The 22,666-nt window shown below is 50.1% G+C and overlaps 1 protein-coding gene across 1 annotated transcript; it reads left to right on the forward strand.

The window, feature by feature from the left end:
- The first annotated feature begins 1,583 nt into the window (after positions 1-1,583).
- LOC140385930 (tumor necrosis factor receptor superfamily member 11B-like) lies at positions 1,584-16,840 on the forward strand. The gene is made up of 2 exons (XM_072468581.1): positions 1,584-2,013; positions 16,602-16,840. The coding sequence occupies exons 1-2, from the start codon at positions 1,584-1,586 to the stop codon at positions 16,838-16,840; spliced, it is 669 nt and encodes a 222-aa protein (XP_072324682.1).
- Positions 16,841-22,666: the final 5,826 nt, after the last annotated feature.

Genomic DNA, 22,666 nt, shown 5'->3' on the forward strand with positions numbered 1-22,666 from the left:
ATTGACCTTCTTAAAAAAGGACCGCTGAGTGAAAATGGGGAGACACTGGAATACGAACAGGAATCTCGGGAGAATCGTCATTTTAACCTTCAGCACTCTTCCCGCTAGTGTCAGTGGGAGCGCACCCCACCTCCGGAACTCCTCCCTCATTTGCTCCACCAACCGAGATAAGTTGAACTTGTGCAGCCGGCCCCAGTCCCGCGCCACCTGTATCCCTAAGTATCGAAAACTGTCCCCCTACTAACCTAAACGGCAGCCCCCTCAGCCGACCCTCCTGGGCCCGTCGCCTGGACTACAAACAACTCACTTTATGCCATGTTCAGTTTATACCCAGGAACCGGCCGAATTCCCTCAGGATTCCCATGATTTCGTCCATCCCAGCCACTGGATCCATGATGAAGAAGAGCAGGTCATCAGCGTATAACAACTCAACCCGGTCAAAAGCCTTCTCGGCATCCATTGCCACAACTACCTCTACCTCCCTACTCTCCGGGGACATCATGATCACATTCAGCAGCCTTCTTAGGTTGGCCCCCAACTGCCTGCCCTTGACGAACCCGGTTTGATCTTCCATAATAACGTCCGGCACACAGTCCTCAATCCTAGCAGCCAAGAGCCTGGCCAGTAATTTTGCATCAGCCATATTGCCATATTGCCCTCAGCAGCAGCTTCCACTCTGCCCTTGTTTGCCCACTTCTTCAACTGTTTACGATTCTTTCTGCTTCTTAATTCCAGACACCACACAGCGCTCAAAAGTACAAAAAAGTCAGGGGAAAAGGTCCAAAAGTCCGACTGGAGCGAGAGCCACCAAATGTGCGACTTACTCCCTCATATCCGCCACCGGAAGTCCCCAGTGATGATTGTTGACCTTCTTGCGGCACTGGAGGCCAGTCCTTCTGTCATGCTGCCTGAAATGATGGCCCTGCCACTTCCTCCCAGACAGCACTGGCTGCCCTGTGGCTGACCCTTCTGGACCCTCAGGGGAGGCCTTTTGGCCTCAACGGCCTCTCGGAATCTCCCAAGGTCCGCATCTCCGAATCGAGGGGTCGGTCGTCTCGGCATCATGGCTGTGAACTTAGTGGGGTTGGCTGTGCAAGACCAGTTTAAGTGATGCTCTACCTTGTTAGTGGAGGGGGGATTGGGGGCATGGCAAATTGGCTGGTGAGCCATGGTTTGTGGCGTGAAATCCGTGGGGCCTCCTAAAGTAGACTAATTAACGTTGGACTGCGGTGACGGCCTCGCCGGGCTGAGCACCGGGAAGTTCGCGGCATTTCCCGCTTGCTATCACACTTCAAAACATTTTCATTGAATTGCACCCTTAGTTTATTTACAATAACTATTATATACATTACATTGTAGACCCCAACCGGCTCTGCCTTGCCGGTGCCTAACTGGCCAGCTTCATATACCATCCAACTATACATTGTTTAGAGATCTCCCGCCCCCATCAACGGCGGAGCTCGTATCCAGCAAGGTTCATGGGGAAGTTAATCATTCCCACCCCTTAAGATACTTGCGGGCTATAACAAGGAAAGAATACACAGTTGAATAAGAAGTGTAATTTGTCCAGTAGAAAGTTTAATATGGTGGAACTTACAGCTCCTTATTTTACTTTTCAGCTTTTTATTATCTCTTTTTTATCAGTTCCATTGGTATCACAGCAGCATGGTCACCTGGAGCTGGAATCATTCAACGCCCCTGTCTACCGGCATTGGGATGATGAATTGGCTCATTATCACACATGTGAGCAATGCCCTCCTGGTACTTACAGGAAGACTCACTGCAATACAAAACAGAGGACTCAGTGTGCTGACTCACACTATACAGAATACTGGAATTACCTGGATGAATGCCAGTATTGCAATGTGTTTTGCAAAGAGTATCAGTACATTAAACATGAATGCAACAGCCCTCACAACCGTGTCTGTGAATGTGTCGAAGGTCACTACTATGAATTTGAATTTTGTCTGAAGCACTACAAATGCCCACCGGGATTTGGCGTGAAGAAGCTGGGTGAGCAGGATTAACGTTTAAATTTATGCTCTGTGAAGTATTCAATGTTTTAGCTTTTTATGGCTGATTAAAATGCAATTTGACACCAAGCTTCATTTCAAGAATGTTGCCACACATGCTTTTCCATCTGGGTTAAAAAATAGTTTGAGTCAGGTTCATAGAATTTACAGTGCAGAAGGAGGCCATTCAGCCCATAAAGTCTGCACCGGCTCTTGGAAAGAGCACCCTACCCAAGCCTGCACCTCCACCCTATCCCATAACCCAGTAACCCCACGGCAATTTATCATGGTCAATCCACCTAACCTGCACACCTTTGGACTGTGGAAGGAAATCGAAGCACCCGGAGGAAACCCACGCAGAAAAGGGGAAAACGTGCAGACTCCACACAGACAGTGACCCAAGCCAGGAATCGAACCTGGGACCCTGGCGCTGTGAAGCAACTCTGCTAACCACTGTGCTACCCAGGGAGGCAAGGTTAGCCCTGTGCCTCACGGTGCCAAAAACCCGGGATCGATCCCGGCCCCGGGTTACTGTCCATGTGGAATTGGCATTAACCCCGTGTCTGCATGAGTCTGACCCTCACAACCCAAAGAAGTGCAGGGTTAGGGCTGGTTTAGCTCAGTGGGCTAGATAGCTGGTTTGTGATGCAGAACAAGGCCAGCAGTGCGGGTTCAATTCCCGTACCAGCTTACCCAAACAGGCGCCGGAATGTGGCGAGTAGGGGCTTTTCACCGTAACTTCATACTTGTGACAATAAAAGGTTATTATTATTATTATTAGGTGGATTGGCCAAGCTATATTGCCCCTTAATTGGAAAATCTAAAAAACAATTATTCGAGTCAGACAGATCTCCCTGACTGCCATCAAAGTTAAAATTTGATCAAGAATGATTTGGTGAGCTGTCCTTTATAAATTAAATTATCATCTCCTCTCCCCTACTTCTATGCTGCCCCCTACTGTCACCTCTATGCTGCCCCCTATCACCATCTCTATGCTGCCCCCTACCACCACCTCTATGCTGCCCCCTATCACCGCCTCTATGCTGCCCCATACCGCTCCATCTATGTCCCTACTAACACCCTTCAAGCAAAACATACATTAAAAATCATTTGCCAATGCTGCTTCTAAGGGAAAAATCTTAACTGAATACTGTTTCGCCAGCCCAGGTCCCCCCATGCCCTGGCATCCTCGGACTTCTGACCATGCCATCGGGAATTTGGCCCATTCGGGGTGCAGCATCGTTGGGGGCGCGATTTTCGGGGGAGCGGAGATTCGCAAAACAGCGTCAGAAGCAATTGTGCTATCCACAATGCTACCGTGCTGCCCTTAAGAACAAATAAATCTACACTATATCATTTTACCATAATCCATGTACCTATCCAATAGCTGCTTGAAGGTCCCTAATGTTTCTGACTCAACTACTTCCACAGGCAGTGCATTCCATGCCCCCACTACTCTCTGGGTAAAGAACCTACCTCTGATATCCCTCCTATATCTTCCACCTTTCACCTTAAATTTATGTCCCCTTTCCTCGTAAGACCTACTCTCCATTCTAGGCAACATCCTGGTAAATCTCCTTTGCACCTTTTCCAAAGCTTCCACATCCTTCCTAAAATGAGGCGACCAGAACTGTACACGGTACTCCAAATGTGGCCTTACCAAAGTTTTGTACAGCTGCATCATCACCTCACAGCTCTTAAATTCAATCCCTCTGTTAAAGAACGCGAGCACACCATAGGCCTTCTTCACAGCTCTATCCACTTGAGTGGCAACTTTCAAAGATGTATGAACATAGACCCCAAGATCTCTCTGCTCCTCCACATTGCCAAGAACTCTACCGTTAACCCTGTATTCCACATTCATATTTGTCCTTCCAAAATGGACAACCTCACACTTTTCAGGGTTAAACTCCATCTGCCATTTCTCAGCCCAGTTCTGCATCCTATCTATGTCTCTTTGCAGCCGACAACAGCCCTCCTTACTATCCACAACTCCACCAATCTTTGTATCGTCTGCAAATTTACTGACCCACCCTTCAACTCCCTCATCCAAGTCATTAATGAAAATCACAAACAGCAGAGGACCCAGAACTGATCCCTGCGGTACGCCACTGGTAAATGGGCTCCAGGCTGAATATTTGCCATCCACCACCACTCTCTGACTTCTATCCAACTGGCCAAATTTCCCACTATCCCATGCCTCCTTACTTTCTGCATAAGCCTACCATGGGGAACCTTATCAAATGCCTTACTAAAATCCATGTACACTACATCCACTGCTTTACCTTCATCCACGTGCTTGGTCACCTCCTCAAAGAATTCAATAAGACTCGTGAGGCAAGACCTACCCCTCACAAATCCGTGCTGACTGTCCCTAATCAAGCAGTGTCTTTCCAGATGCTCAGAAATCCTATCCCTCAGTACCCTTTCCATTACTTTGCCTACCACCGAAGTAAGACTAACTGGTTGTAATTCCCAGGATTATCCCTATTCCCTTTTTTGAACAGGGGCACGACATTCACCACTCTCCAATCCCCTGGTACCACCCCTGTTGACAGTGAGGATGAAAAGATCATTGCCAACGGCTCTGCAATTTCATCTCTTGCTTCCCATAGAATCTTTGGATATATCCCATCAGGCCCGGGGGACTTGTCTATCCTCAAGTTTTTCAAAATGCCCAACACATCTTCCTTCCAAACAAGTATCTCCTCGAGCTTACCAAACTGTTTCACACTGTCCTCTCCAACAATATGGCCCCTCTCATTCGTAAATACTGAAGAAAAGTACTCGTTCAAGACCTCTCCTATCTTTTCAGACTCAATACACAATCTCCCACTACTGTCCTTGATCGGACCCACCCTCGCTCTAGTCATTCTCATATTTCTCACATATGTGTAAAAGGCCTTGGGGTTTTCCTTGATCTTACCCACCAATGATTTTTCATGCCCTCTCTTAGCTCTCTTAATCCCTTTCTTTAGTTCCCTCCTGACTATCTTGTATCCCTCCAGCGCCCTGTCTGAACCTTGTATCCTCAGCCTTACATAAGTATCCTTCTTTCTCTTAACAAGACATTCAACGTCTCTTGTCAACCATGGTTCCCTCACTCGACCATCTCTTCCCTGTCTGACAGGGTCATACATATCAAGGACACATAGTATCTGTTCCTTGAACAAGTTCCACATTTCAATTGTATCCTTCCCTGACAGCCTATGTTCCCAACTTATGCACTTCAGTTCTTGTCTGACAGCATCGTATTTACCCTTCTCCCAATTGTAAACCTTGCCCTATTGCACGCACCTATCCCTCTCCATTACTAAAGTGAAAGTCACAGAATTGTGGTCACTATCTCCAAAATGCTTCCCCACTAACAAATCTATCACTTGCCCTGGTTCATTACCAAGTACCAAATCCAATATGGCCTCCCCTCTGGTCGGACAATCTACATACTGTGTTAGAAAAGCTTCCTGGACACACTGCACAAACACCACCCCATCCAAACTATTTGATCTGAAGAGTTTCCACTCAATATTTGGAAGTTGAAGTCACCTATGACTACTACCCTGTGACTTCTGCACCTTTCCAAAATCTGTTTCCCAATCTTTTCCTCCACATCTCTGCTGCTATTGGGGGGTCTAGAGAAAACTCCCAACAAGGTGACTGCTCCTTTCCTATTTCTGACTTCAACCTATACTACCTCAGTCGGCAGATCCTCCTCGAACTGTCTTTCTGCAGCTGTTATACTATCTCTAATTAACAATGCCACCCCCCCCACCACCTCTTTTACCACCCTCCCTAATCTTATTGAAACATCTATAACCAGGAACCTCCAACAATCATTTCTGCCCCTCTTCTATCCAAGTTTCCGTGATGGCCACCACATTGTAGTCCCAAGTACCGATCCATGCCTTAAGTTCACTCACCTTATTCCTGATGCTTCTTGCGTTGAAGTTTACACACTTCAACCCATCTCCGTGCCTGCAAGTACTCTCCTTTGTCAGTGTTACCTTCCTCACTTTGGCGTCCTGAATATCAGCTACCTGAGTTGCTGGACTACATATCCGGTTCCCATTCCCCTGCCAAATTAGTTTAAACCCTCCCGAAGAGTACTAGAAAACCTCCCTCCCAGGATATTGGTGCCCCTCTGGCTCAGATGCAACTCGTCCTGCTTATACAGGTCCCACCTTCCCCAGAATGCGCTCCAATTATCCAAATGCCTGAAGCCCTCCCTCCTACACAATTCCTGCAGCCACATGTTCAACTGCACTCTCTCCCTATTCCTAGCCTCGCTATCACGTGGCACCGGCAACAAACCAGAGGCTGATTTTGCACACTGGGCTAAATCGCTGGCTTTGAAAGCAGACCAAGGCAGGCCAGCAGCACAGTTCAATTCCCATACCAGCCCCCCTGAACAGGTGCCGGAATGTGGCGACTAGGGGCTTTTCACAGTAACTTTATTTGAAGCCTACTTGTGACAATAAGCAATTTTCATTCATCTCATAACAACTCTGTCTGTCCTGGCTTTTAACTTCCAGCCTAACTCCCTAAACTCGTTTATTACATCCACACCCCTTTTCCTACCTACGTCGTTGGTACCAATGTGCACCACGACTTCTGACTGCTCCCCCTCCCCCTTAAGGATCCTGAAGACACGATCCGAGACGTCATGGACCCTGGCACCCGGGAGGCAACAAACCATCCGAGAGTCTTGCCTGTGCCCACAGAACCGCCTGTCTGTACCTCTAACTATTGAGTCCCCTATAACTAGTGCCCACCTAATCTCCCCCCTTCCCTTCTGAGCCCCAGAGCCAGACCTCGTGCCAGAGACCCGGTCACTGTAGCCTACCCCTGCTAGGTAATCCCCCCCAACAGTATCCAAAGCGGTATACTTATTGTTGAGAGAAAAAACCACAGGGGATCCCTGCTCTGACTGCTTCCTCCTCTTCCCACCTCTAACTGTTACCCAGCTACCTTTATTCTCAGGTGTAACTATGTCCCTGTAGCTTCTATCTATCACCCCCTCAGCTTCCCGAATGATCCTCAGGCGAAACACTGTTTCAATAACCTACATTTCTTGAAAATTGAATAAAAGTGGCTCCACATACGTGAAAATTACTGGAGAGAGGGAATTAAGGCCAGATTTCTGGGTGGATTCAATGCCCAAATATAACTGCGTGTTGTGCTTCTGAAAAGAAGCTTTGTGAATTATGTGGCCTGATGCTAGAGATCGGTGAAGCAGAGTCATTCGCTGGGAGCAATATCAAAACTGCTTCTTTTAAAAATTATTTTCATTCCTCATCTCAACCTATTAAATCCATTACCATTCTCTGTCACCGTTTTAGTTTGCCTGTAATTATTTCAAATCTGTGCTCATTTTAAATATGTCATCATGGGGACAAATAAAGTAACACCATTAAGCATAACAACCTTTGAGCCATCAATTTGTTCTCTTGTATTTACGGATCAAAAGAACTACAGGGCAATGTGTGTTTCATGAACGATAGAGTCTTACAGAGGTTCACAAAAGAAAAAGGACCATGATTCAAATCGCTGGCTTTGAAAGCAGACCAAGCAGGCCAGCAGCACGGTTCAATTCCCGTAACAGTCTCCCCGAACAGGCGCCGGAATGTGGCGACTAGGGGCTTTTCACAGCAACTTCATTGAAGCCTACTTGTGACAATAAGCGGTTTTCATTTCATTTTTCATTTCATATGGGGAAAATTAAATAGAATCAAAACAAAAGACAAAACGAAAGGAAGAAAGAAAGAAACACCAACACATACAGAAGGTGGGAAATGCTATAATGTGGGAAGCGTGTTACAACATGTAATGGGCTAGCTAATCATAAAATAGATAATGGGCGCGATCTAACGCAACCATTTCTATGTGTCATTTGTCGTGGGTTTTGTTGGGATTTTCCTGCCGGCTCAGTTGGGAAGTTCCACACCACTATCTAACCATGCTTAAGTCACTTTTGGGACCCCGGGGAGTTTCTCACCAGTTTATCCCACACTTCGAATTATTTTCATCACTGGGGAGCTGAACTCGCCAGCCAGGCCGGCTCCTCAGAGATAGGGTCGCCATTTTGAAAGGGTGCTCTGATCTCTAAGTGAGCTTGTGGGTCCCCCACTTCCCCCAACCATGGACAATGTCACCCTCCACAATTATGGGCATTACCCCACACTCCCCAAGTGATGACACCACACTGTGGGGTCCCTGGGGCTCCCCCTCTTCAGGCCCCCCACGCTCCCTTATAAGCCCACCCCTTCCAGGCCCCCCACCCTTCAACCCCCCCAACCTCCCAGAGGAGGTCTGCACTGCACCCGCCGCCCTTAATACCCCTCTCATCCATCTTTCATGGGCGTGGTCCCCCTCAGCCCCAGGTCCTTGACAGTTCCACCCTGGCACCCTTGCACTGCCAGCCAGGCACTGTGGCAGTGCTAAGGTGCCAACCTGACAGTATCAAGGTGCTCACGTTCCAGGGGAAGCGCCAGGCGTCTATCTTGCACTGTCCCTGACCGATGGCCCAAAGAGACCGCCCCCTCCCCCCCCACCCCACCCCCACCCCAGGTGCCATTCCGTTTTGTCCATTGTTGTGTGGACCAGTACGGAACAGCACCCGGCTGAGGCCTTCCTGGGGAGGCCGATAAATCCCGGGAGGCCGATGGATCTCGGGTGAGCTCACCTAAGTAGATTTAAAACTTAATTAAGCAAGTGTGGTTTGGTCACGTTCATTGTGGGCGTGATCCTGATCTCGACGCCACGCGAGAACTGGGTAGATCTCACGATGTGTACTGGTTGCCGAGAAGCCCACGGGAGGCTTCACCCAACATCTATAGGCTGTGCTGTGTTCCCAGTCGAGCATGGTAGATCGTGCCCAATGCTGCCAGAACTTCATTTTGACGAAGGCTGTTCACATGGAATATCTACTGACCTCGTCATTATTTTTTTCAATTATTAATTCTATCAGCGATCGATTTATTCCAAGCAAAAAATATTATTTCCTTTGTGGACCTCCGTTGCATTGAAATGAAGATTTATTGCTTTGCCTTTTACTAATTTTGATCCACCTGAGCCTCAATCCATCCTATTTCATCCCACCCTGTCAGTATGTCTTTCCATTCCTTTCTCTCTCATGTAGTTATCTAGCTTCTGGGTAACTTGTTAATCGCGTCAGCCACTCCCTGCGGTCGTACATTCCACATTCTAACCACATAGGCATAACAAATTTACACAGAATAGCTTATTAGATTTATTAAGTCATAGGGAACATTACCAGGATTAATTGATGCTACAGTCTATTTATAGTGCAGTATTGTGGTAGTCACTACTCATGTATTATACTGTATATATATGGGTTTTACAGTAAGGCCCCTGTAACACAGGTACGGGGTAGATCCCTGCCTGCTGGCTCCGCCCAGTATAAATAGGCGGAGTATAAATATGTGTGCTCTCCGAACAGCAACCATTTCGTCAGCTGCTGTAGGAGGCCCCACATCTCTGTGTAATAAAGCCCCGATTACATTCTACTCTCGTCTCGTCGTAATTGATAGTGCATCAATTTATTACACAGAGATTTTTCAGAGATGGACCTCCACATCAAGCCGGATCGCCTGCAGCTGCATCCTCAAGCAGACAATGTCAAAAAAGGCTTCGAACATTGGCTAGCCTGTTTTGAAGCTTACATCGGGTCTACGCCAGACCCAATCTCAGAAGCACAGAAGCTCCAGATTCTGTACACGGGCAGAGCTCCAACGTTTTTCCCCTAGTCCAGGATGCGCCGACCTACGCAGAGGCCATGACACTACTGAAGGAAAATTAGGCTCAGTCGACCAACAAAATCTACGCCAGGCATCTCCTATCCACGTGGCGCCAACTTCCCGGTGAGTCTGTGGAAGATTTCTGGCGTGCCCTGCTTGCCCTAGTGAGAGACTGTGACTGCCAGGCCATTTTGGCCACTGAACACTCGAACCTACTGATGAGAGGCGCGATCGTTACGGGCATAGGGTCTGACTACATTCACCAGCACCTCTTAGAAGGGGCCAGGCTTGACCTCGCGGCGACCAAAGATCTAGCGTTCTCACTTACGCATCACGCAACGTTCAGGCCTATGCCCCCGACCGCGCGGCCCACCCCCCCTGTGCATCATGGACCCCGCCGACAGCCAATCCATCGTGGACCCAATCAGTGACAGCCCCCAGCCAACCCCACGCCTGCACCGCGCGTCAGCCAACCAACCACGGGGGACCGAAATGCTATTCCTGTAGACAGTTAAAACACCGCTAGCAGTGCTGCCCGGCGTGGAGTGCCCTCTGCAAGGCCTGTGGCAAGAAGGGACATTTTGCTGCAGTGTGCCAGGCCCGCTCAATCGCCCGCTATTGTCCCGGCACCACCCATGTGCGGACAGTGGACGCCGCCATCTTCCCCTCCACGGACCACGTGCGGCCCGTGAGTGCCGCCATCTTGCTCTACTCACAACACGTGCAGCCCGTGGGCGCCACCATCTTACCCACCTCAGGACTCCTGCCCGTCGCGCACCTCATCAGGCTGCTCATCACCTGCAACCACTGACGACCAGCCGCGTCTCGCCTCGGTCACGATTGACCAGTCTCGACCACACAACCTCACGACCGCTTCGACAAAGGTGAAGGTCGACGGGCACGTGGTCTTCTGCCTTCTGGACTCCGGGAGCACTGAGAGCTTCATCCACCCCGATACGGTAAGGCCCTGCTCCCTCGCGGTACACCCCGCTAACCAGAGAACCTCCCTGGCCCCTGGATCCCACTCCGTGGCGATCCGGGGGTACTGTATCGCCACCCTCACCGTCCAGGGTGTGGAGTTCAGCGGCTTCCAGCTCTACGTCCTCCCCAACCTCTGCGTTGCCTTGCTACTCGGCCTGGACTTCCAGTGCAACCTCCAGAGCCTAATCCTGAAATTTGGCGGGCCCTTACCACCTCTTACCATTTGCGGCTTTGCGGCCCTTAAGGTTGATCCGTCTTCCCTTTTTGCAAACCTAACCCCGGATTGCAAACCTGTTGCCACCAGGAGCAGACAGTACAGCGCCCAGGACAGGACCTTCGTCAGGTCTGAGGTCCAGCGGCTGCTGCGGGAAGGTATCATCGAGGCCAGCAACAGCCCCTGGAGAGCCCAAGTGGTAGTCGTGAAAACCGGGGAGAAAAACAGGATAGTCGTTGACTAGTCAGACCATCAATCGCTACACGCAGCTCGACCTGTACCCCCTCCCACGGATATCTGATATGGTCAATCAGATTGCACAATACCGGGTCTTCTCGACAGTGGACCTGAAATCTGCCTACCACCAGCTCCCTATCCGTAGGGCAGATCGCCAGTACACTGCGTTCGAAGCAGACGGCCGCCGTTACCCCTTTCTTAGGGTTCCCTTTGGCGTCACCAATGGAGTCTCGGTCTTCCAACGGGAGATGGACCGAATGCTTGACCGGTAGACTGCGGGCCACCTTCCCGTGCCTGGACAACGTCACCATCTGCGGCCACGACCAGCAGGACCACGACGCTCACCTTTCCAAATTTCTCCACACCGCCACTCTCCTCAACCTCACGTATAACAAGGAGAAGTGCGTGTTCAGCATGAACCGTTTAGCCATCCTCGGCTATGTGGTCCTGAACGGAGTTCTGGGCCCCTCCCCCGATCGCATGCGCCCCCTCATGGCACTCCCCCTCCCCCACTGCCCCAAGGCCCTCAAACAATGCCTGGGGTTCTATTCGTATTACGCCCAGTGGGTCCCAAACTATGCAGACAAGGCCCGCCCTCTCATTCAATCCACCGTTTTCCCACTGACGGCAAGGCTCACCAGGCCTTCAACCGTATCAAGGCCGACATCGCCAAGGCAGCGATGCACGCGGTTGACGAGATGCTCCCCTTCCAAGTCGAGAGCGATGCATCAGACGTCGCTCTGGCCGCCACCCTCAATCAGGCAGGCAGGCCCATGGCATTCTTTTCCCGCACCCTCCATGCCTCCGAAATTCGGCACTCCTTTGTCGACGTTGAAGCTGTGCGGCATTAGAGGCATTACCCGGCCGGCAGGAGATTCACTCTCCTCACTGATCAATGGTCGGTTGCCTTCATGTTTTATAACACACAGCGGGGCAAGATCAAAAACGATAAAATCTTGAGGTGGAGGATCGAGCTCTCCACCTACAACTACGAGATTTTGTATCGCCCCGGTAAGCTCAACGAGCCGCCCGATGCCCTATCCCGAGGTACATGTGCCAGCGCACAAGTGGACCGACTCTGGACCCTAAACGACAATCTCTGTCACCCAGGAGTCACCCAGTTTTACCACTTCATTGAGGCCCGCAATCTGCCCTACTCCATCGAGGAAGTCAGGGCTATCACCAGAGACTGCCAGGTCTGCGCGGAGTGTAAACTGCACTTCTACCGGCCAGACCGTGCGCGCCTGGTGAAGGCCTCCCACCCCTTTGAACGTCTCAGCTGGGCTTCAAAGGGCCCCTCCCCTCTACCGACTGCAACACGTACTTACTCAGTGTGGTCAACGAATATTCCCGATTCCCCTTTGCCATCCCATGCCCTGATATGACATCTGCCACCATCATCAAAGCCCTCAACACCATCTTCGCTCTGTTCGGTTTCCCCACCTATGTCCACAGCAACCGGGGATTCTCATTTATGAGCGATGAGCTGCACCAGTTCCTGCTCAACAGGGGCATTGCCTCGAGCAGGACAACCAGCTACAACCCCCGGGGAAATAGAACATAGAACATAGAACAGAGAACATTAACGCGCAGTACAGGCACTTCAGCCCTCGATGTTGCGCCGACCTTTGAAACCCATCTACACTTTTCCCTTATCATCCATATGTTTATCCAATGACCATTTAAATGCCGTTAATGTTGGCTAGTCCACTACTGTTACAGGCAGGGCATTCCACGCCCTTACTACTCTCTGAGTAAAGAACCTACCTCTGACATCTGTCCTATATCTATCTCCCCTCAATTTAAAGCTATGTCCCCTCGTGCTCGACTTCACCATCTGAGGAAAAAAGCTCTCACTGTCCACCCTATCTAATCCTCAGATCGTCTTGTATGCCTCAATTAAGTCACCTCTTAACCTTCTTCTTTCTAAAGAAAATAACCTCAAGTCCCTCAGCCTTCCCTCATAAGATCTTCCCTCCAGACCAGACAACATCCTGGTAAATCTCCTCTGCACCCTTTCCAATGCTTCCACATCCTTCCTATAATGCGGCGACCAGAATTGCACGCAATACTCCAAATGCAGCCGCACCAGAGTTTTGTCCAGCTGCAACATGACCTCATGGCTCCAAAACTCAATCCCTCTACCAATAAAAGCTAACACACCGTATGCCTTCTTAACAACCCTCTCAACCTGGGTGGCAACTTTCAGGGATCTATGTACATGGACACCAAGATCTCTCTGCTCATCCACACTACCAAGAATCTTACCATTTGCTCAGTACTCTGTCTTCCTGTTATTTCTTCCAAAATGAATTACCTCACGTTTTTCTGCATTAAACTCCATTTGCCACCTCTCAGCCTAGCTCTGCAGCTTACCTATGTCCCTCTGTAACGTGTCACATCCTTCCACACTGTCCACAACTCCACTGGCTTTAGTGTCATCGGCAAATTTACTCACCCATCCTTCCAAGCCATCCTCCAGGTCATTTATAAAAATGACAAACAGCAGTGGCCCCAAAACAGATCCTTGTGGTACACCACTAGTAACTGGACTCCAGGCTGAACATTTCCCATCAACCACCACCCTTTGCCTTCTTCCAGCTGGCCAATGTCTGATCCAAACTGCTAAATCACCCTGAATCCCATGTCTCTGTATTTTCTGCAATAGCCTATCATGGCGAACCTTATCAAACACTTTACTGAAATCCACATACACCACATCAACTGCTTTACCCTCGTCCACCTGTTTGGTCACCTTCTCAAAGAACTCAATAAGGTTTGTGAGGCACAACCTACCCTTCACAAAACAGTGTTGACTATCTCTAATTAAATTATTCCTTTCCAGATGATTGTACATCCTATCTCTTATCAACCTTTCCAAGACTTTGCCCGCAACAGAAGTAAGGCTCACTGGTCTATAGTTACCGGGGTTGTCTCTGCTCCTCTTCTTGAACAAGGGGACAACATTTGCTATCCTCCAGTTTTCTGGCACTCTTCCTGTAGACAATGACATAAAGATCAAAGCCAAAGGCTCAGCAATCTCCTCCCTAGCTTCCCATAGAATCCTAGGATAAATCCCATCCGGCCCAGGGGACTTATCTATTTTCACACTTTCCAGAATTGCTAACACCGCCTCCTTAAGAACCTCAAGCCCTTCTAGTCTCGTAGCCTGTATTTCAGTATTCTCCTCAACAACATTGTCTTTTTCCTGTGTGAATACTGACGAAAAATATTCATTTAGCACCTCTCCTCTCTCCTCGGGCTCCACGCACAACTTCCCACTACTGTCCTTGACTGGGCCCACTCTTACCCTAGTCATTCTTTTATTCCTGACGCATCTATAGAAAGCTTTAGGGTTATCTTTGAACCTACCTGTCAAAGACTTCTCATGTTCCCTCCTGGCTCTTCTTAGCTCTCTCTTTAGGTCCTTCCTAGCTAACTTGTAACTCTCGAGCGCCTTAACTGAACCTTCACGCCTCATCTTTACATAAGCCTCCTTCTTCCTCTTAACAAGTGATTCAACTACTTTAGTTAACCACGGTTCCCTCGCTCGACCACGTCCACCCTGCCTGACAGGGACATACTTATCAAGGACACGCAGTAGCTGTTCCTTGAACCATCTCCACATTTCAATTGTGCCCATCCCTGCAGTTTCCCTCCCCATCCTATGCATCCTACGTCTTGCCTTATCGCATCATAATTGCCTTTCCCCCAGGTATAACTCTTGCCCTGCGGTATATACCTATCCTTTTCCATCGCTAAAGTAAACGTAATCGAATTGTGGTCACTATCACCAAAGTGCTCACCTACCTCCAAATCTAACACCTGTCCAGGTTCATTTCCCAATACCAAATCCAATATAGCCTCACCTCTCGTTGGCCTATCTACATACTGTGTCAGGAAACCCTCCTGCACACATTGGACAAAAAAGGACCCATCTAACGTGCTCGAACTATAGCGTTTCCAGTCAATATTTGGAAAGTTAAAGTCCCCCATAACAACTACCCTGTTACTTTCGCTCCTATGCAGAATCATCTTTGCAATCCTTTCCTCTACATCTCTGGAACTTTTCGGAGGCCTATAGAAAACTCCCAGCAGGGTGACCTCTCCTTTCCTTTTTCTGACCTCAGCCCATACCACCTCAGTAGACGAGTCCTCATCGAACGTCCTTTCTGCCACCGTAATACTGTCCTGGACTAACAATGCCACCCCTCCCCCTCTTATACCACCTTCTCTGAGCTTACTGAAATATCTAAACCCCGGCACATGTAACAACCATTCCTGTCCCTGCTCTATCCATGTCTCCGAAATGGCCACAACATCGAAGTCCCAGGTACCAACCCATGCCGCAAGTTCACCCACCTTATTTCGGATGCTCCTGGCATTAAAGTAGACACACTTTAAACCACTTTCCTGCTTGCCGGTACACTCCTGCAACTTTGAAACCTTACTCCTGATCTCACTACTCTCAACCTCCTGTATATTGGAGCTACAATTCAGGTTCCCAGACCCCTGCTGACCTGGGCAGGTGGAGCGGGAGAATGGGACGGTCTGGAAGGCCGTCCAGCTGGCCCTACGGTCCAGAAATCACCCGGCCTCCCGCTAGCAGGAGGTCCTCCCCGACGCATTTCACTACATTTGGGCGCTCCTGTGCATCGCGACCAACGAAACCCCCCATGAACATCTCTTTGCCTTCCCCAGGAAGTCCACCTCCGGGATTTCACTCCCAACATGGCTGGCAGCTCCAGGACCCGTTCTCCTCTGTAGACACGTGCAACTCCACAAGGCGGACCCGTTCGTTGAGAGGGTACAGCTACTCCATGCCAACCTGCAGTACGCTTACGTAGCGTAGCCTGACGGCCGCCAAGACACAGTCTCCCTCTGGGACCTGGCACCAGCTGGTTCCACACACAACTCCCCCCTGCCCCGGCGCCACCCTCCCTTCCCCCGGCGCACCCCACCGCAGCCCCCGCTCCAGGACAATCCGTCCTCCCCTTGCTCCCACCCGGGGATTAAGAGGATTGCGACACGCTCCCGGAGTCACCGAAGACCAAGCCGACGCCTGAGTCGCCACCAGCACTGCGGCGCTCTCAGCAACAGATCAAGGCACTGGACCACCTAAATTTGTAATATTCTCTGCGATTTTTAAAAGCAACTTGGCTGTATATAGTTCTCCACCATCCCCGCGGAGTATAAATATGTGTGCTCTCCGAACAGCAGCCATTGCGTCAGCTGCTGTAGGAGGCCACACATCTCTGCATAATAAAGCCTCGATTACATTCTACTCTCGTCTCGTCGTAATTGATAGTGCATCATGTATTAAACACTGAGATCTAAGAAAGTGATTGAAGAAATTGTGATATTTCTCTATATGTTTCTAACTTTCTCATGTCTCTTCAGGAACTCCATATTTCAACACAGAGTGCATGAAGTGTTCAAAGGGTTACTTCTCAATGAATAGTTCTGCCACCCAACCCTGTCAAAAGCACACAAATTGCACTGTACTTAGCTTGAAACAGGTTCTCCAAGGAGATGCTTTTCAAGATAATGTGTGCAAGCCATGTCACAACAGAGAGCCATTAAGCTTAGAGTGTTCGGACCCACCTATAAAGAAAGTTAAATATTTGTCTCCTATATAAAATAGCACTTAATAAAATTTCAACTTCTGGATCGTTTAATGATTTGAAACATTGACAACTTTTTTAAAAGCTTCATTTATTTCAGAAGAAGCTTATGAAAGAGTTGATATCGCACTTAACTGCAATTGAAAGTGCGAAGTAACAAGTTAAAATATCGGGCGCAATCTGCCGGCCTCGTCGCACCGGCCGCAAAAACGAGCGGGCCAGTTAGATAGAGGGAGTGGCGGAAATCAGGAAGCACGCCGGCTGCTGATCGGTTTCCGATCTAACAGGCCCTCTTCCGTTGGCGATACACGGATCACACCGCAACATGGCGAGAAACCAATAATCACCAATTAAATCTAATCTCCATACCATCAACGCGAAGGATGCCCTAACGAACGGCCACCCATGATCTAACCACCTCCCCAGCGAGTGGTCACGGAGATACCATTCAGTACACCTATTTAAAAACGTGAAGCCAGAAGAATAGCTGCTGTGGGGATCTGAGGAGCTGAGTAGCTTAGTCAGGGGGCGGAAGGGGGCACCATTGGTGGCGGTTCACGTCTGGGCTGACGGAGTGGGGGGGGGGGTGGTCCATCTCCCGCACATCCCCCGTGCCACCTCCCTGATTGAGTATACCCTAACGGGGGCAGCTCCAGCTGCTGGCGGTCTGTCCCACTGACCACCCCTGTTGTGACAGTGCGCCGTCTGTGGTAATATGGTGAAGGTCACTTTAACTCTCATTGACTCTGGCGGCTGCAGGCCACACAACTGAAGGCTATTGCTAATAGGAAATTGACAATTCTCATAATGTGAGCACTTCACAGCTCCCAAGTGAATTCCCGTGGGTAGACAAGCCACAAAGCAGGCGGTTGTTACTGCCGAGCATCCCAATTAGACTGTGAGGCCCAGACATCTTGCCAGAATTCCAGAGGCAGCAACACCAGAGGCAGCAGCCAACTTTCAAACACCCAACAGCCTGCCACAGCACTGGAAACATCTCCGCAACCAAAGGGTGGGTTTGTGAACTGGGGAGGGAACCAGAGTCCGGTCCAGGTCACATTTGCAGTGGATGTCCATCAGGCCAGGGAAGGACCCAAAGGGGGAGGTGGTGATGGTCCAGGGTGTACAGGTCGAGGATCTTTCGAACTGATGTCGGATAGCATGTGCCGCAGGAGTTTCCGCCTTAAAAAGACAACGGTGCAGCACCTGTGCCATGTATTTGCGGACTTGGCACCATGTGGAGGAGGAGGATATCCACTCCCGATGGCTGTCAAGGTCATCGTGGCCCTGAACATTTATGTTTTGGGTTAATTCACGGGGATTTATGTGATATATCCCAACCAACAGCGTGCAAGTGCATCCGTGAAGTCAGGGATGCCCTGTTTGCCCTGCAAGAAAACTGTATAAACTTTGACCTGGACCAAGCACAATAAGATGCCGGGCAGCAGGATTCTCCGCCATTGCCGGATGCCCCAGTTTCAGGGGGTAATAGATGGCACGCATGTCACCTTGCGCACACTGGGCGGTCCGGGAGTGCCCTTCATCAACATGAAGGGGTTCCACTCCCTGAACGTCCAGCTTATGTATGACCACCACCTGAAGATCATGCCCGTGTGTACACACTCTGATGGAATGAGCACGACAGCTACATGCTGGGGCAGTTAGAGATCCCCAGCGATCTTCAAGGGTCACTCTCGGATGGCCGGTTGGCTCCTGGCTAATTACGCCAGTAAGGAGGCTGGTGACCGATGTGGAGACCCAGTATAACAAGGCCCATGTGGCCACATGGTCTGTCATTGAGCGGTGCATCAGACTGCTGAAAATGCCGTTCCGATGCCTCGACTGCTCTGATGGTGCCCTGCAGTTCATCCCGGAAGGTCGCCCACTTTGTCGTGGTCTGCTGTGCCCTCTGCAACCTGACAAACAGTGGGGCGGCATGTTGGAGGTGGAGGAAGAGGAACACGCGACCGCGCTGAGGAAGAGGATGAGGAGGAGCTGAAGCAAGAAGGGCTAGAGGAGGTGCCCAGGGAGTACCCGCAGGACCAGCCGGAGGATGGAGGACAGTTGGAGATGGCGAGGGTCTGGGAGGACCAGGGAGGCCCTCATCCTCGTCAACTTCTCATAGGACGTGGCTTCGTCCATCATTTTACCTCCCCTCCCCATCCCACCCACCAGCCCCCCACAACCATGCTCCCCTCCCCATGTCCTCCCCCTTTCCCCTCACCCTCATCGCCACCACCCCCCACCCCCGCTCCATCACCCTGTTCCACCATCCCAGGTGTTACATCGCTCCAGGGTAATGGATCTGAGTCGGCACTGTCAGTGGGTCAATGGACAAGACAGGTGGGTGATGATAACACGCTGTCAGCTGAGCTCTAGTGCTCCTCAATTGATGCCATAGTCTGACTCCTGTCTGTCTGCTGAGTGTGTGCTCACACCCATCACCTGCACATGGTATGTCTAGGGGCAGGGGCCCTAGCGAGCCCAGGGAGGCACATGGAGGATCACTGAGACGGTTTGGGGAGGGCAGGGGACAACTGGTGTCAGGGAGAGGGTGCAGGCCAGTCCACAGCGTGGAATAACGTGATGGATGCTTCATATTCTTGGGTGTAACGTGTAACGGCTAGGTCTCCGTGCTCTGTTGCTAGGTGTGTCCCCAGGGTAAGCCTGCTGCTTACCATGTCCTGTGGCCTTTGATGTCCTTGGCAGGTGTCCTCTGGAGGACCATGTGCACGTCGTGGGAGGGGGGTGCAGCACCCCGGATTAGATAGCACTGCTAGCTGAAGATCTTGCGGGAGAAAGGACATGTGGTCAGTGAGAGGGAAGGATCATCATGCTGGCATTAACAACTCATGTGTGAGTTGGGCGGTGTGGTGGCACAGTGGTTAGCACTGCTGCCTCACAGTGCTAGGGACCTGAGTTCAATTCCCACCTTGGGTCACTGCTTGTGTGGAGTTCTCTCCATGTCTGCGTGAGTTTCCTCCGGGTGCTCTGGTTTCCTCCCACAGTCCAAAGATGTGCAGGTTAGGTGGATTGGCCATGATAAATTATCCCTTAGTGTTCAAAGGTTAGATTGGGTTGCGAGGATAGGGTCGGTTGCGGGCCTAGGTAAGGTGTTCTTGTAGAGGGTCAGTGCAGACTCAATAGGTCGAATGGCCTCCTTCTGCACTATGATTCCGTTCCAGTCCAAAGATATGCAGGTTAGGTGGATTGGCCATGCTAAATTTAAAAACTCTTACCTTTACAGGAGCAGCCCTTTGGATTTCGGCGGCAGCGGTGCGCAGGGGCCTTCTGGGAGGTGAGTAGTGAATTTAAAAACTCTTACCTTTACAGGAGCAGCCCTTTGGATTTCGGCGGCAGCGGTGCGCAGGGGCCTTCTGGGAGGTGAGTACTTACTTTAAAAAGCCTTGCCTTTACAGGACCAGCCCTTTGGATTTCGGCGGCAGCGGTGCGCAGGGGCCCTCTGGGAGGTGAGTACTTACTTTAAAAAGCCTTACCTGGTCCCGTGTCTGTTCTTCTTTTCTGTTTTATTTGTTTTTATATAAGGCGGGAACCGGAAGTTCGACCCGCGGACCTCTGGGAAGTCCCCCCCCCTCAATCCCCCCCCCAACCAATAAATTCTGGTGGAGAGGAAACCCGAGACACTACACGTGTAGTGTCTCCCACCCGCCCTCCTCCTCTAACCTAATAATAAGACCCATTGGTGTAAGGTAAGTGCCATATTATATTATTAGCATTGTGCAGGTCAAGGTTCGGAGGTGGAGGAGCAGTCTCTGTCAGCGAGAGAACCTGAGAACATCTAAGACACTCAGAAGGTAAGAAGGTAAGTAAGTGATTTTTACTTATTTTTACTTTTATACCTTTTTTCAAATTGTGTGTGTCGGGGGGAAACTGAAGTGATATCACAGAAAAGCTGTGGCCAGAGTGGCTGGTTGGGATTCTACCCTAAATTTTAAAAAAATTTGAGTATTTGGTAACTAATTAAACATAATAACTTAATTATAATTTAGAGGGATATCTAAGCCAGAGATCGGAGAGTATTATAGTTAGCTATCGCATTTCTATTAGAAATCTAGTGCTAGGAAACAGATAGTTGACAGTAACTTTGAAATTTAAAAAAAAATATTTTAAAAAAAAAGACAAATTTTAATTTTAATTTTAATTAATTGACGCAATGTCAGTTAGAGGGGTGCTGTGCTCTGACTGTGAGATGTGGCAGGTCCGGGAGGCTTCCAGCGTCCCGGATGGCTTCATCTGCAGAAAGTGCACCCAACTGGAGCTCCTCACAGACCTCATGGTTCGGTTGGAGCAGCAATTGGATGCACTTAGGAGCATGCAGGTGGCGGAAAGCGTCATAGATCGCAGTTATGTAAATGTGGTCACACCCAAGGTGCAGGCAGAGAAATGGGTGACCACCAGAAAGGGCAGGCAGTCAGTGCAGGAATCCCCTGTGGTTGTCCCCCTCTCGAACAGATATACCCCTTTGGATACTGTCGGGGGGATAGCCTATCAGGGGAAAACAGCAGCAGCCAGAGCAGTGGCACCACGGCTGGCTCTGATGTTCAGAAGGGAGGGTCAAAGCGCAGAAGAGTAATAGTAATAGGGGACTCTATAGTCAGGGGCACAGATAGGCGCTTCTGTGGATGTGAAAGAGACTCCAGGGTGGTATGTTGCCTCCCTGGTGCCAGGGTCCAGGATGTCTCCGAACGGGTAGAGGGAATCCTGAAGGGGGAGGGCAAACAGGCAGAGGTCGTTGTACATATTGGTACTAACGACATAGGCAGGAAGGGGCATGAGGTCCTGCAGCAGGAGTTCAGGGAGCTAGGCAGAAAGTTAAAAGACAGGACCTTGAGGGTTGTAATCTCGGGATTACTCCCTGTGCCACGTGCCAGTGAGGCTAGAAATAGGAAGATAGAGCAGATAAACACGTGGCTAAACAGCTGGTGTAGGAGGGAGGGTTTCCATTATCTGGACCATTGGGAGCTCTTCCGGGGCAGGTGTGACCTGTATAAGAAGGACGGGTTGCATCTAAACCGGAGAGGCATAAATATCCTGGCCGCGAGGTTTGCTAGTGTCACACGGGAGGGTTTAAACTAGTATGGCAGGGGGGTGGGCACGGGAGCACTAGGTCAGAAGGTGAGAGCATTGAGGGAGAACTAGGGAATAGGGACAGTGTGGCTCTGAGGCAGAGCAGACGGGGAGAAGTTGCTGAACACAGCGGGTCTGGTGGCCTGAAGAGCATATGTTTTAATGCAAGGAGCATTACGGGTAAGGCAGATGAACTTAGAGCTTGGATTAGTACTTGGAACTATGATGTTGTTGCCATTACAGAGACCTGGTTGAGGGAAGGGCAGGATTGGCAGCTAAACGTCCCAGGATTTAGATGTTTCAGGCGGGATAGAGGGGGATGTAAAAGGGGAGGCGGAGTTGCGCTACTGGTTCGGGAGAATATCACAGCTGTACTGCGAGAGGGCACCTCAGAGGGCAGTGAGGCTATATGGGTAGAGATCAGGAATAAGAAGGGTGCAGTCACAATGTTGGGGGTATACTACAGGCCTCCCAACAGCCAGCGATGAGGACTGTCAGAGGATACAGCAGGATTTAGATTGTTTGGAGACTTGGGCGGAGAGATGGCAGATGGAGTTTAATCCGGACAAATGTGAGGTAATGCATTTTGGAAGGTCTAATGCCGGTAGGGAATATACAGTGAATGGTAGAACCCTCAAGAGTATTGAAAGTCAAAGAGATCTAGGAGTACAGGTCCACAGGTCATTGAAAGGGGCAACACAGGTGGAGAAGGTAGTCAAGAAGGCATACGGCATGCTTGCCTTCATTGGCCGG

This window comes from Scyliorhinus torazame, chromosome 11 (assembly GCF_047496885.1).
Source record: "Scyliorhinus torazame isolate Kashiwa2021f chromosome 11, sScyTor2.1, whole genome shotgun sequence".
NCBI classification, from domain to species: Eukaryota; Metazoa; Chordata; class Chondrichthyes; order Carcharhiniformes; family Scyliorhinidae; genus Scyliorhinus; species Scyliorhinus torazame.